Genomic DNA, 15,860 nt, shown 5'->3' with positions numbered 1-15,860 from the left:
TTAAATTTCAAATTGTATATGTATGAGAATAGAAAATGGTAGTATTTTTTTTTTGTGATTTTGTACCTGCTTGGCACTAGCACAATAAGCCATAGAAAAGCGTTACAATGCCAAGCTGGCAGGGAAATAACAAAAGTTGGCAAGAATCAGCAAATAACTCTGCCAAGTTATGCCCGAGAAAATGCTCCACTACCCCCCCACCACCAAACTTTTCCTCCCGATTCCGTGCCATTTTCTTTATGCGCTAGGCAAAAAGTTTTTTCTTGCATTTTCTGTGCAATCTGTTGAGCGAAAATGTTGTTTATTTCTTTCTCTTTTTGGGGAATTTCTTCGCCACGTTGCGTCTTTGTTTCAATTGCAATATTTGCTTACACGGGTTAAGGGTTAGCCTCTGCTACCTGTTTACAATTCACTTTGCTGCTCTTGAGAAATTACACATGCTTCACCCCCATTTTGGTTCATTTCTTTTTCTCTTCCATTTTCCTTGTATTTTTTGCTCGCTTCCCCTTTTTTTTATATGGCGCTCGAATTTCTTTCTTTGTGTTGTTTGTGGGGGGAGCAGGTAATCGTCTGCTTTATTTGCCCGCTACTTCTGCCGACCTTCCACCACCCTCATTTCTCCTTTTTTCCACAAAAAAAAGGAAAAAAGCACACGCCTCTAATAAGCGTCCGTCAGCTTGGGGTTCCCCTCGTTTGCCGCTTCTTGTTTGCCCTAACCAAAAAAAAAAAAAAAGAGAAAAACAAGGAGGAGCACAACAACATGATTGGAATTTTCCGGTGCAGATATTTTTTGCAAAGGTAGTAAAAGGAAAAAAAATTGCGACCCCTACATTACTACCTTACCTTTCTCTTTTTTCGGCCTTTTATTGATTTCTTTCAAGTTAAACAATTCTTTGTGTTCATGTCTAGTGGATATAATAAGTTGCAGCATATTGGTCGCTCAAAGGAATATACGAAAATATGTTTCTCTAGTCCGAAAGTGTTATGTTCAGTAAATAAATTATACATATCATTTCATAAATAAATTGCTCAATCAAGTTTAATAGATTTAAAATGTTTTAGCTTTGCTATGCATTTGAAAAGAAGAAAATAAATGAGTATAAATGCTGATTTGTGTATGTGTATAGTTCAAAAAAAAATAATTTGCTTTTCCATCGCATACAATAAATATACTAAACAAATTTAAATTTGATTTGCATTTAAAGCGAACACATTCAGTGCCAGACTTTGGCCTTGCTTTGAGACTGCTTTTCCGGCTGATTGCATTTGAATGGCTTAACCGTAACCCGAGAGCCTTAAATTCCAAAGGGGGGCTAGTCGACCATCTCTCATTCCTGTCCCCCCAAACCACCATCCATTAGTTGTAATAACAAAAGCAAAAAGTTTCGGCACGTCGACCAAAAAAGCCGAAACGCAAACAAACAAGAAAAACAAAAATTTCTCATGCTTACCTTCTATGTTTTCTGTCCTTCAGCTGGCATCAAGTACACGGACAACCAGCGTGTGATAATCCTTGTGAAGGATGTGAACGATGAGCCACCGTACTTCATCAACCGGCCACTGCCCATGCAGGCGGTGGTTCAGCTAAATGCGCCACCCAACACACCGGTTTTCACGCTCCAGGCCCGAGATCCCGATACAGATCATAATATCCATTACTTTATCGTTCGCGATCGAACTGGCGGTCGTTTTGAGGTGGATGAGCGATCTGGCGTGGTGAGGACCAGGGGCACCGATCTCTTCCAGCTGGACATGGAGTATGTGCTGTATGTGAAGGCCGAGGACCAGAACGGAAAGGTCGATGATCGCAGATTCCAGAGCACCCCCGAGGAGCGACTTTCGATCGTGGGTGGCAAGAGAGCTCCTCAGTTCTATATGCCCAGCTATGAAGCCGAGATTCCAGAAAACCAGAAAAAGGACTCCGAGTAAGTCAAAATACATGGGAAAAATAAATCCAACAAACCAGAAATTGCTAAATCATTTCACTGAGAGAGAGCTGAGAAACTTACGATGGTCGCCCATCGATAGCGACAAGAAACTATCGATGGTGGCCCATCGATAGCGACAAAATAACTATCGATGGTGGCTCAGAGAGGTAAAAAGTCGATACCTCGATATGGCCATCGATAGTTTCCCAGCTCTAACTCAAAGTTGACCAGTCATTAGCATCTTTTGCCCAGTGTATGCAAATTTTGTGTGGTTGCCAATAAAAGTTATGCATAACAATGTGAACTAGACGGCGGTCATGTGAATGTGTGTATGTGCACTGTACGTGTTTGTCTTCATTGAAATTCTGAAGGAAAAACAACTGTAAAAAGGCAGTGGAGCGAGTGCCAAGCGCACACACACATGCAGAACTTGAAGTGGTCTGCTGATGGACATAAAATATGCAAGAAAATTTTCCAGTTTCCATTTCGTATTTCCCCCTGCTAACTTTTCCGCATCCTTTCAGCATCATTTCGATTAAGGCCAAGTCGTTCGCAGACCGCGAAATCCGCTACACTTTGAAGGCCCAGGGCCAAGGAGCCGGCACCTTTAATATCGGACCCACGTCGGGCATTGTCAAGTTGGCCAAGGAGTTGGATTTCGAGGATCTGCGACAGCCGCACGTGTACTCGCTGATTGTGACAGCCACCGAGGACTCCGGAGGATTCTCCACCTCTGTCGATGTGAGTAAATCAATTTTTACACTGCCACAAAGTTGTTTTTGGATACTTTTTTTTTGAGGGAGCTTTCTCTACTTTTTATACCTTAAAAAGAACAAATGATACAACCTTAAGCACTCTTTTCTGTACCAATGTCCTGAATGATAAAATAAGTAAATATATAAATAACAATGTGTATATTTTAGCTCACCATTCGCGTAACTGATGTGAACGACAATGCTCCGAAGTTCGAGCTGCCCGATTACCAGGCCCACAATGTGGATGAGGATATTCCGCTGGGCACAAGCATACTTCGAGTCAAGGCCATGGATTCGGATTCCGGATCAAATGCCGAAATCGAATACTTAGTATCCGATGACCATTTCGCCGTGGATTCCAACGGAATCATTGTGAACAACAAGCAACTGGATGCGGATAACAATAATGCCTACTACGAGTTCATAGTCACGGCCAAGGATAAAGGTGAGCCGCCAAAATCAGGAGTGGCTACAGTGCGTGTTTACACGAAGAACAAGAACGACGAGGAGCCCAAGTTCTCACAGCAAGTGTATACGCCCAATGTCGATGAGAATGCCGGTCCGAATACTTTGGTCACCACTGTGGTGGCCTCCGACAAGGATGGTGATAATGTACGGTTTGGATTTGTTGGCGGCGGCACTTCGTCTGGTCAGTTCGTCATTGAGGACATAACCGGTGTGATCCGACTGCACAATAAGGCCATATCGCTGGACAAGGACAAATACGAGTTGAACGTCACCGCCATGGACGATGGATCTTGCTGTGTGAATGGCGATCAAACTATCCATACCTCCACCGCCGTGGTTGTGGTTTTCATCACCGACGTTAACGACAATAAGCCGGTGTTCAAGGACTGCAGTACCTACTATCCGAAAGTCGAGGAAGGGGCGCCCAACGGCAGTCCCGTCATCAAAGTGGTGGCCACCGATGAGGACAAGGGTGTCAATGGACAGGTAAGAATGGCAGCTAAGAAAAAACAAAAGCATAGTTGTGTGAAAGGAAAAATTCGGATCAGTTTATTTTTGAATTATTACATTATTTGCAAAACCATATACATATGTATGTGGTCAATTAATATATTTAAATTGTTCAAAAGACAGCCAATTAACTGCCAATATAGACCTAATTCTCTTCTCCTTCCGAATTGGGAAATATAATTCTGTTCCACTTAAATATCCATAAAAAAATACTTTTTGATATCAACTAAAAAAATTCCATTAATTTGTGCATTTACTAAGTTAGATGTCATTACCAATAGCAAAGCACTCTTCAAGGCCTCTTTCGATTATCCTTTCCCTAATTACTTTCCCCTTTCGGGCGGCAGGCCTGATTAATTACACGTTATTTGCGTTTTGAGGCCAGCGCAAACATGATTACCCACACCTAATTGAATTACCTGCATGTGTGTGGAAACGATAGGGTGATTTCATGACGAGATTTGGCCATAATTTTCTTTTCGTGCCCGCCAAGTTCAATGCACTGTAGAGTGCATGTCGCGTGTGGAGGACGAACGCCTCAACAGCTCCAATCGCAATTTGTGTCAATCATTAAACCATTTTGCATGTTCTCGCGCCAGGTGAAATACTCGATTGTTCAGCAGCCGAATCAGAAGGGAACCAAGTTCACAGTGGACGAGGAAACTGGAGAGGTGTCCACCAATAAGGTCTTCGATCGAGAGGGAGATGATGGAAAGTTCGTGTCGGTCACGGTTAAGGCCACCGATCAGGGTGATCCAAGTCTGGAGGGTGTCTGCTCGTTCACCGTGGAGATCACTGATGTCAACGATAATCCTCCCCTGTTCGATCGTCAGGTAAGTCATATAGTTATATAAATATGTCAAAAACACATAACTAATCATGGACATATTTCAGAAATATGTGGAGAATGTGAAACAGGATGCCAGCATTGGCACAAATATCCTCCGTGTCTCCGCCTCCGATGAAGATGCCGACAACAATGGCGCTATAGTATACAGCCTGACTGCGCCCTTCAATCCCAACGATCTGGAATACTTTGAAATTCAGGCCGAATCTGGATGGATTGTGCTTAAGAAGCCGCTTGACGTAAGTGTTTGCTTTTCATTTGGCCTTTAACATTTTTGAAACATCTATTTCTCCAATTATGAGTTTACCAAGTCCCAACTAACCATGTTTTATAATTTAACATTATTTTGATTTACCAAAAAAAAAAACGATTGATTTTTACTAACTAATTCAATGACGGATGCTTAGCATCTAACAAGTTCTGGTCAGAATTAGCGGCTTGTAAATATATCTATATACTTTATCATTGTGTTTTCGTTTTCCTTTCAAACTGCACCTTTCTTTTCTTTTGTATTTCAATGTTCTACAAGTCCGCAAAAAAGTCGTAGGTGAATTAGAATTTGATGTGCAATAAGTGCAAGTTTTTTGCCAAATTCATCAATATCTGCGTTTAGATATAAATTAAACTAATATTTTTAGTTGTTCCAATTGTTTTGTTTAGTTTATAGTGCGTAAAATTGGCCAAAGAAAGATACCACGTGCAAAGAATGCTAAGAAAGCAAATTGATTTTTAACATTTTTTGAAACAAATCAAACTAACACAACATAAGAAACGAAGCCCCCAAGTATCTGAAGATGGGATAAAAATGCTTATAACAGCTAAGCTACTTGTTTTTTTTTGTGGTACCAGGTTTATATATATAAGCAAACTGTATAAAATAGAAATATTTCAGAACGAGGACTCCAAAAACGATCACGAATATTTTTGAGCATCGTTGTATCCCATTTTTGAGGGATCTTACCAAACAAATTTTCAATTTACCTTTCAATAGTCTGATTTTTGTATCGCCTCTTTTTAATTTTTACCCGAAAAAAATTCCCCATATGTCCCAAAACAAAAAAAAAAAAAAAAAAACCAAATAAAAACTTTTTGTCGAGACTATGCAATTTTTTGAACGTCTCTTGCTGCAAGCTTTACCCATTTTTGCCTTAGCTGAAATTTATATTTTTGAAACCAATGTTTACCAAAGATTTTTGAAGAACATATAATTTTGCCTGCCCATGATAAATGGGGCCAAATATTTCTTTATGGAGATGATTAGGATATATTAAAGTATTTTTGTTTTAACTGCACCTTTATTCTATTATTTTTCTAATTTCCCAACTCTTTGAGAAAGATGATGATCGAGGCATTTATATGGTTTTCATTTTCATTTACAATTTATCTTTACATATCCAAAATAATGGTACTATCGAATGTTAAATCAATAATTTAGGGTTGTTATCCAGTAAGTAAAAGCAATTACTGTAACTGTGCTAACCCCCCTAAAAATGTCATAGTAATACAATAAAAACATTAAGCTAACCTGAAAACAAAACTAACTCAAGGGACAGACTCTACTTCATAAATTGTAAATAGTTGTGAAGCTCAAGACTCACATCATCTTAGGGCAACTCAAAATAGAGCAAGAAATAGTCTCGTCAAAAGAAACATACCATTTATGTAAACTGTCCCACCAAATTCCTTGTAACAATGCTACTTTGCCCATACTAATCCTGCTCTTATCCCAAATGTTTGAATATATCCCTTCTTTATCGAATTTTTTGTTATATACTTAATTTGTTTTATGTTTCATATACTTATAACAACATTATATTGAAATAAAACATTTCAACAACGATGCCATCAAATACGTAATCGTAACGTGAACCCAATACACAAACCAATAACGTAACCAATGCTAACATTTTGGGTTCGGTTCTCGACTACTCCTTGCAATGTTAACCCCGTTTTGCTGTTGACGCTAACATTTTGGCCCTAAACTTGTTCGACTGCTTCAATCGAAATTCACCCAATCAATCAATCAATCAATCAATCAAATCAATCAACAGCGTGATCGATATCGCTTGAGGGTTAGCGCCTCCGATAAGGGCACTCCCGCCTCGGCAGCCGATGTCGACGTTGAGTTAGATGTCGTCGATCGGAATAATAAGCCGCCCATTTGGGATAAGATCGTTTACGGGCCGATTTACATACGCGAGAATGTCACTGTGGGTACGGTTGTAACATCGGTTAAGGCAAGGTTTGTATAGCCAATGAGAACTCAACACCTAATACTAAAACTAAAACTAAACCTAACTTGAGAGTCTAACAGCTGTTGGTAACCTAGTTTAAAAACAAGTTTTTTGAGAATAACAGCATTTAGCTATTGGTTAACCTAGCGTTAAGTTTTCATCTACTTTTAATATACGGTCTTTTTACTGTTAAACGGGCTTTGCGAAACACCCCTTTTTTGGCATATCGTAAAAGCTCTCAGCGAATACCACAACCAAAAAGTCCCTTAAAATTTGTAAAAACCAATCGAAAAATGGAAATGGAAAAATTCAAAATCTGGAAAACTTTTGTTGCTGGTCTGTATTTGATTTTGATGCGAGCAATCTGCTTTTTCTTACGGTTGTCCCTCAGGATCTTTTTGGATTTTGTCGAGTCTTTTCCCTTCTCTCCATCAAAAACACACATTACCCGTTGGATTTGCTCTTTCCTCTCTGATCAGTGATTTTCCCCTTCAAAGACTCAAAAACCCTTACATGAATTAATGCCTGGAATATTGTGAGAATCGTAATGAAATTTTTGGTGTTGGCTTTCATTTGAAAATACGCTTCTTTAACATGATGAATCGTCCCTATATTATATAAGCCATAAAAGGTTGCAGTTTAGTTGTAAGCTATAGGATTGAAGGTAACCACACAAAGTGTTCAAAAATGTTAAAAAGCAATAGTCGAAATCGAAAAGAATTATAACCGCAGCAAACTGTGTAAAGTATGCTATAAAATTTGTATTTATAAAATGCACAAAACCCTATATTAGTTTATTTAAATTTATATTTTGTTGACATTTTCATTTTAATGCTACTACTGTTTATACAAAGAATATCAACTTTCTTTTTGAAGGCTAGGGTCGAGACTAAATAAAATATTTTGCACTGCATTTTAATACAATACTTTTTACCGAAGGCCTTAAACCTTACAAATTTTATTTTCTCCAGTTTTTTCTATTATGTTCTAACTTTTCTAACCAGAGGTGTTGGTTTACAATTTTCATTTTTGATTTTTAACTATGAAACTACAATTATTATATTTAAACCTTTTTTAGAAATTGTTTATATGAAAAGGTTTCAACTATATTATATAATTTTGTTTTTTGCCTTTTTCCTGAACGAATATCGTATTTACCAACACATATCGACGCGTCTGTCCTTTTTGCCACGCCTTGCTTGATTTTGAAACAAATAACAATACCAAACGATTTTTGATAATATTGATCGTGAAATGTATATAAAATACAGCGCGAGACATACAAATTAGAGGCCATGGCCCAAGACAAGGGCTATCCGCCATTATCGCGTACTGTTGAAGTACAAATCGATGTGGTCGATCGTGCAAACAATCCACCCGTCTGGGATCATACTGTCTATGGGCCCATTTATGTCAAGGAAAATATGCCCGTTGGCGGCAAAGTCGTCTCGATCAAAGCCAGGTCTGTTCATTTTTCGTGCAAAAGAGTTAATCACAAAAAAAAAAAACAAAAAAAAAATCAAACATGAAATAAATTTCATTCCATTTTGCTTAGTTCATTTTTAAGAATTGAATATATTTTTTAATATAATTCTAGATGTTTTTTTTTTGTCATAATTATCGGTTATTGGTGTCATGTCTTGCCGTTTATTTCTGTGTGTTCTGAATGTTTGCTCTAGATGTTCCTTAGATAGTGCAATGCCTTTAAAGAAAGCGTTTCTGAATAGTTGTGTATAACTCATTAACGCTCTCTTTAAATATTAAGTTATTTAATGTGATCACCTTAATAGCTCCCACTTTCCCATATCATCTTTCCCATAGAGCCTTCATTATTTATAAAAGCACTCCAAACTGCACCAAATATACACCCATTATATGCTAATTCCGCACAATTCACACATGTATATTTACAAAGCACAGATATTTGTTTTATGATACCTAAATATATTTTTGTTAAAGCCAACAAATGTTTTTAAGACGCATACAAAATTTTAGAAATATATCAAAAAGCTGAATACAATTTAAAGAGTTGGCTATAATTCAACATATATATGCTTCGTAAAAAGAAATCCCAGTATATTTATATGTTGTCGTAGTTTTTCAAAAAGCTCAACAAATATCTAAGTACCTGCAGAATCATTTTGTACTGCCGTAAAGCCAAGGGAAATCGTGGCTTTGGTAAATAAACATACTACTTTTTCCTTTTGAACTCATGCAAGTGCTGCATAAACTTGAAATGGCACACAAGCCGGCTTTGTCGCCGCCAACCTTTGCCGCATGATGAGCTGGGTCAGTTTCAATTACCTGCCACTTAGTGCCAGGGGTAAAAAATAAAATATAAGTCGCTTACTGTAGGGAAAAGAGATGGCGACAAAAAAAATGTAAAGTTTATTTTAAACAAAGTTTTGTTTTTTATAATTGCAATTAAAAAACTTGAAGCAGCGGACTTTAATGACTTTTGACCCCCCGCGACACTATTCTGCTTTGAATCTCCCCGGGCAGCGTTTTATCTTCGTGGCAAACCAGCCACATGGCTCTGGCATTTTAATTATGCGTCAGTCCAAGTCAGTTTTTATATTATCCAATCCTATTTTTTACCATGCACATTCCGCCCTGTTGCCGCACTAAAAGCAAATGCACTTAAGCCGAAAGGCCACGTAAATAAAAAAAATAAAAAAAAAACAAACGTAAATAGAGTATAAGAGTAAACGCAAAAGTGAGAATACTGCACATACGCACCTGCACACACCTGAGCCTGATTCTGGATCTGCTGTTTAGCGTTAGTTTAGTGTCCTTAAGTACACTTCCGTTCTGTACCCAGCGCAATATTAAGGAAATTACAATCTATTAAACGTGCTTGGGTTTTGCTTTCCGTTTTATTTACTCACCTCCGTTTTGTTTATGTGTTTGAATTATTTCGAATGAAAAGCATTTTCATCCTGAGTTTTCTTCTTCGCAATTATCTGGTCATGTCCCAGCACAGAAATTTCTTAACAATGTGTATATATACATAAGACGCCATTAGGAGAGGGTTTAAGTGTTTGCAAGTGGGCGGGTTGAAGGACTCCCTAGCGTGCGCGTATGTCATAATAATTGTGTTTTCTCTTGGGGCGCCGCAAGTCCTTAAAAGCTCAAAACACAATAGCGGCAAGGTCTAGGGCATTATATCTTTATATCTATATATCAATAGAATTCTGTTAGCTTTGTTGATTTTAGTTATTTGATTTCCTTATATACTTACTTTAAGCCAATAGCAATTAGTTTAGGCTTTAAGCAAACTGCAAAAAAACCTACAAAATATACCAAATGTGCTCAGTGTACAGCAACAAATAAGTATATCATTTTCAAGACACTATATTTTAGGTTTTCCAACACAATCAATGAAATTAAAATCAACTTACACCATCCAATCACAGAACAACTACAAAACGAAACGAAACCTCCAAGAAAATTTCATGCAATCCACAAAAGTTTCCCCACCATTTTCCCACCCACCATTCCGCCATGAATTTTTTTTGTTCGCAACAATAATTTTTGTGCCGTTTTTGTCCTTGGCAACATTTTTCCGCAGTCCTGACAGTTTTCATTTATTCTTAAGACCCGTTCTTAAGGTTTTTTTTCGCCGCCCTCCTCTGTCAGCTGCAAGTGTTGTCCAGGCTCAAATAATATATAGTATTTTTTATATATATACAGTGTATATATATTTTGCTCTTTTTTTCGCCTAATTTGTTTTTCATTATCATGTGCCGAACCCATTCCCGAAACAGTCAAATGGCAATTAGAGTTTTTGAGGCCATTTGGTTTATATTCGGTTTTTTTTTCGGTTTTTCCATTTTTTAACTGCACAGAAGACGCTTTAAGGAATTTTGTTGTCTACGAATTTTAAAAGCGCACAATTCAAATTTTTGGCCGCACATAATTTTAGAGCAAAAATTCCATTCATGCGTCGTCTTTTTGTATTTTGTCATGTCGCATGTGTTAAAACAGAGACATATTTTTGTATGTGTGAATGTACGAATGTTCTTTAGAGCAAGAGAAAGTTGGTTAATTTAATGTAAATTGATTTTCTTGAATATATATACCATTCTCTTGCTCTTGTTTATAATTAAGCGATTGATTTTTGATCTACTTTATACATATTAAACAATTTAATTTGTAGTCGAAACATAATTTCACGTAGCAAGTAATTAACAATGTTCTTAAAATAATGCAATTACAACTTTACTAATGTAATCTTTTATTTTACATTTGACCTTTGGCCTCGACGTCTGCAGTTCGGGTATTGAAGGCAATCCCACAGTTTTCTATCGACTGATGCCCGGGTCAACGGCTCAAACCAACAAATTTCACACGTTCTACTTGCAACAAAGACCGGACAATGGCGACACTTGGGCCGATATAAAAGTAAATCATCCGCTGGACTACGAGAGCATCAAGGAATACAATCTAACCATACGTGTTGAGGTAAGTGAAGGCCAAACCCAACATACTTTTAAGAGAAAACCCTTAGCGAATTCAATTTAAAGTTCCCAAATGTTTTCACAATTTGCAGACGGCAGACGAAAGTTTTCAAGTCGGTCTTAGGCCCAATTAGACATGTATTTGACTTTTGTATTTGAGAATGACTTCCAAATACGTTTGTAATTATTTGATTTGAAAAGTTTTAATTACTTGCGCGAGTTTCCTGGCCGGAAAATGCAAATGGGTGCTCCGGTTCGCTTCAAATTCATTAGAAACTAGCTGATTGAGCGACTGAATGATGGACTTGTTGAGTGACAGCCCGCGGCTGAACGGTAATCAATTGCATTCCCAATCAATGTCAAGACTTAGCATTTCCTCATTAGTTTGGCCATTCAGCGAAAGACGAATTAAATGACAGACTAAATAAACCGCCCGCTGAAATATTAATGGGAATTCCGCTGCTAACCGCAGCGCATCGTGACAAACTTGCCTAATGAAATGTTATAAAAACTCAATTTCTGCACTCGATGTGCAGGTAATAAAATATCACAAAGTTTCAGTTTCATATTCTGCAAATGACACACTAAAAGCTGATGGTCTCCAGAGGGCCTAAATCGTTTGTTAGGTGGCGGAACAATTTTTGAAAATATATTTGCGGTTTTAGGGAAGCCATGAATGAATATATTTCCGTATATTAGTTTGACAATTTGTTCGTATTAATTTATAATTCATTTTTTCGGTATTGCGGTTGGAAAACATGTCAAATATATTTGTTGTTTGACCTGCGGTTGTGTCTACAACTTTTTTTTCAACAATTTTGGAACATAATTAATTTGCCGAAAGAAAAAAAAGATTATTTCTTTAATATGTACATTTTTTGTAACAAGTTATAAACTGATAGACAATTGTCCCAAAACAGGAAAATAAATTAATGTCGTTTTACATTTTTGAAGCCACTTAAAAAGTAATAAAAACTCTTTAACCTTAACCTAACAACTTAATTTTAGTCACAATAGCTAGTTTACACCCTCGTAAATACAGAATTATGGTTTCTGGTTTAAGCTCTTACTGACAACCAATCAATGTTCTGTGCGCAAACCCCGTCAATAACAAGTCTAATTGCGGGCTTTTGGCAATACGCATGTGTTTGTCAAGGAAATTGGAACGAGCACAAAATAAATAATTCATTTGGGCCCTGCCTTTACATCAGAGTCCATGCTGCTGTCCATTTTAGTGTAAACATGTGTTTATGTACATATATATCGATTTCATATGCATTGATTAATAACGTAATGCTGAAATGTGAATGCCAAATATTGTGCAAATAAACGTATTGACAGGAATATTAACAGGGCCAAGCGGCAATCTGGCCATAAAACAACTAATAAATGAGAAGTTGCCAATGAGATTTGTCCTATTGATTGATGAGAATTATTTAATCAATCATCTGGCAAAGTGTAAAACCGACATTCAACTCAAATACCTATCAGCACAAGTAAAGGAAAACATGTTTTGCTTGTATAAAACATACAAGAGAGTTTTGTGCACAACTTAAAGGACGTGAAATATTTTTTAATCAAACAAATGAATATATAAATATTTTGTCAAGAGTAAAAAAAAACAGGCTGCGAAACTCATTAAGCACACTTTATAGCTAAATTAAAAAACAAACAGAGACCAAAAAAAAAAGGTTTAAAAAAAATCAAAAGTCAAACCCTTCTTTAATTGCTTTTTTCCCCATTTTTGTACTTTTTTTCGCAGAACAACGGGGCCCAGCAATTGGCATCGGAAGCGACCGTTTACATAATGCTCGAGGATGTTAATGATGAAATACCTTTATTCACCGAACGCGAACAGGAAACGGTGCTCGAGGGCGAACCGATTGGCACCAAAGTGACACAAGTGAACGCTATCGACAAGGATGGCACATTCCCAAATAATCAGGTGAGTTCCAGGCACCAGTGAGTCCCGCACTCCCTCAAATTGGGGTGAAATCGGGGGAACTCGGCGGAAATGCCAGACGATTGCTAGCAAATTAATGGCACTGAACTGAAAAAAAGGGAAAACTGAAAAAGGCAGTGCACTGACTTACGGAAGGTACAGGGGAAAAGTAAAAAGAAAGAGACAATTGGCAAGTCCACCTACAGACCAGCTATTTGTTTTAAATCTATGATTGGTAAAAGCTGGTTTGACATCAAAAAAATAAAATTGTATTAATAAGTGAAGTGACCTTTTTTTGTTACAAAATATACAGCCAATGCATTGTTTTAACCATTTTTGATGATATTTTTGTATGCCATATTGAAAAATATACAAAATAAATTTAATTAAGCAAAATAGCATGGTTAATTTTCTGTTTATATTAAAACAGCATAACTAATTAAGAATAAAGAATATAAGCCATCAACAATCGTTTTCATCCTAAAGCATCTTAAATTTAATTTCTAAGGAAACGCTATTTTCCAATGTCCGGATAGTACTAGCAAGCTCTTAAAAGCCTCCATCTTGCAATTCCCTCAAAGAAGCCTTCTTAAATCCCTTTAAATTACCATTATTATCGCCATCTTCATGTTTTTCTCTGTTTCCGCCCCACCTAGAGTTCCTAGCGCCCCCAACTTAAATTTATCTCACCCTACTTTCACCGACCCTTTCACGCCTTTGTAATTGTTTTTTTGTTCCTTCGCTGACCACGTCCTTCGTCCATTTGGCCATCAGCTGGCAGCTGGCTAATAAATGTCAAAGAGTTAACATTTTTGCACGCCTTCCAAGTGTGTGCTAAGCCCTTGGTGAAAGTCCAAAGCGATGGAGGGTGTGGGGTGTAGGGTGTAGAAAAAACTAATGCAAAATGCAGAGCGCGGACAACCGCAGGGTATGGCTTTTGTGATGAAGAGTCGGAGATGGGTCGGGTCCTTCAGACAGACCCCTCAAGCCGCATTCGCGATTATAATAATATGGCACTTTGGATCTTCTTCTTTTTTTAGTCTTCAACCAGCCACATTTTGTATCCTGAAGCCAAGTAATTTGCATGTACGCGCGAAATGTCCGCACTAATTAGCGTTTTCATTTATAGTCCCGCTTTTCCCCTCGAACGGACAGAGGATTTGATTATCATTAGCTTTCCTCTTTAATGTCCGATGCAGTAATTAAATTTCTCTCCTTACTCTCGACATTCCAGTTAAATTTTTCATTTGTAACCTTTTGATGTTATATGTGGCGGGTGTGCCCATGTTTTAATGAACCAAAAAATCGAGCAAAAATAAACCCAGATTAACTTGTGTTTTATATCCACTTGCAGGTCTACTACTACATTGTCGATTCGCCGCGAAACGAGGGCAAAGAATTCTTCGAAATCAACCTGCAGAGCGGAGAGATATTCACGAAAACCGTGTTCGACAGGGAGAAGAAGGGCGCCTATGCCCTCGAAGTGGAGGCACGGGATGGAGCACCATCGGCGCGACCAAATAGCAATGGACCCAATTCAGGTGAGTGATATTTATTGAGCTTTGTTTCCTCTATTTTTATTAGTCAAAACCGAAAATATCAACACAAATACAGGTGTCGAAAGCGAGAGTCCAGAGCTCAGTGACTTATTCATGACACAAACAGAATATTTAAATTTATAATGGATTCAAAACTGTTTCAGTAAAAAACTATAAAAAAAAATATCTATGTTATTATTTGAATTCGAGTTGCTTTTGTATGGTTCAAATCGTTTAATTGTAAGAAGAATATTTATGTTAAATCGATTTTCAATTATTGTATTTTATAAACATGATTTATTTCAACCGATAAACAAACAATTTAAAAAAAGTGCAAGAAAAGCATTTAAATGGCTAACATAGGACATTTAAATTCTTTAAAAATTTAATGATATGCGGCTTTTGCATATCTGAGCATCCGAAAGAAACTCAAAGTATGTCTTCTTTTTAAGCTTTATGTTTCATGCTATGCAAAATGGCAAACTTTGTGGCACCAAGATAGCAAAATGTATAAAATAGTTTTCAAACAAATTGCAGAGTTCTTGAGTGCCACCGAAATTCGCTACAAATGGCAGCAAATAAATTTGACTAAATTCACCGAAAACCAGAAACGAATTCGCTCTCCAAATATTGACTACCTCATCTGTGTGAGTGTGTGTTTGGGTGTGTGTGTGTGTGTGTGTATGAGCGAGTGTGTTTAGTCGAGTGCATTTGGGGCATTTTATTTATGCGGCATGTTGCCCAGGCCCAGGCCCAGGCATTTGCCACATTTGACGCGGTGGACATCAAAAACATTTTACGTCAGCAGGCCTCCTGAGTTTGAACGGTTAAGCTGGTTGGAAAAATATTTGACATAGGTGCGGATTGTTGACGGGGCTAGAACTGATTGCCAGGATGTCAGGGGATGCCGAGACTAAAAGCATTTAAGTTAACGTGATTTAAAAGAAATACCTTACCGAAGAAAACAAGTGCATGGCAAATGCTAAATTGTGTATTCTATCGGGCTTGTTCAAAAGCAAACCAAAGTGGATTTAACAAAATAGTAAATGGCAATACTACATTACACGATATACACGATATTAAATTTTTTGTATATATATTAATTTCAATATAAACCTTTTGCCAAAAATGTTAGTTTTAAACTTAGCATATCAGTTGTAACTACTTACAAAACATAA

At 37.3% G+C, this 15,860-nt stretch overlaps 2 protein-coding genes across 16 annotated transcripts in view; one reads left to right on the top strand and one right to left on the bottom strand.

Annotated features, from left to right (window-relative positions):
• Positions 1-1,512, bottom strand: part of LOC108138865 (mucin-5AC) — a 137,465-nt gene extending 135,953 nt beyond the window's left edge. The window contains 1 exon segment of the mRNA XM_041710622.1: positions 1,452-1,512. The gene's annotated coding sequence lies outside the window, so the exon portion shown is untranslated.
• Positions 1-15,860, top strand: part of LOC108138735 (neural-cadherin) — a 128,464-nt gene that overhangs the window by 56,316 nt on the left and 56,288 nt on the right. For 6 of the 15 annotated variants that reach the window (XM_017261117.2, XM_017261116.2, XM_017261120.1 and 3 more), the window contains 10 exons: positions 1,475-1,925; positions 2,453-2,669; positions 2,852-3,637; positions 4,261-4,494; positions 4,556-4,747; positions 5,944-5,955; positions 6,560-6,750; positions 11,017-11,206; positions 12,965-13,147; positions 14,499-14,685. In XM_017261117.2, coding sequence (XP_017116606.1) covers positions 1,475-1,925; positions 2,453-2,669; positions 2,852-3,637; positions 4,261-4,494; positions 4,556-4,747; positions 5,944-5,955; positions 6,560-6,750; positions 11,017-11,206; positions 12,965-13,147; positions 14,499-14,685 — 2,643 coding nt within the window. Of the gene's footprint in view, positions 1-1,474; positions 1,926-2,452; positions 2,670-2,851; positions 3,638-4,260; positions 4,495-4,555; positions 4,748-5,943; positions 5,956-6,559; positions 6,751-8,013; positions 8,205-11,016; positions 11,207-12,964; positions 13,148-14,498; positions 14,686-15,860 lie in introns of those variants that run through there. The other 9 variants (XM_017261127.1, XM_017261125.1, XM_017261123.2 and 6 more) reach the window with 3 other exon arrangements.

This window comes from Drosophila elegans, unplaced genomic scaffold, assembly GCF_018152505.1.
Source record: "Drosophila elegans isolate 14027-0461.03 unplaced genomic scaffold, ASM1815250v1 contig_814, whole genome shotgun sequence".
Taxonomy (NCBI): Eukaryota; Metazoa; Arthropoda; class Insecta; order Diptera; family Drosophilidae; genus Drosophila; species Drosophila elegans.
The sequence above is the reverse complement of the archived record's forward strand: the minus strand, read 5'-3'. Positions and strand labels throughout refer to the sequence as shown.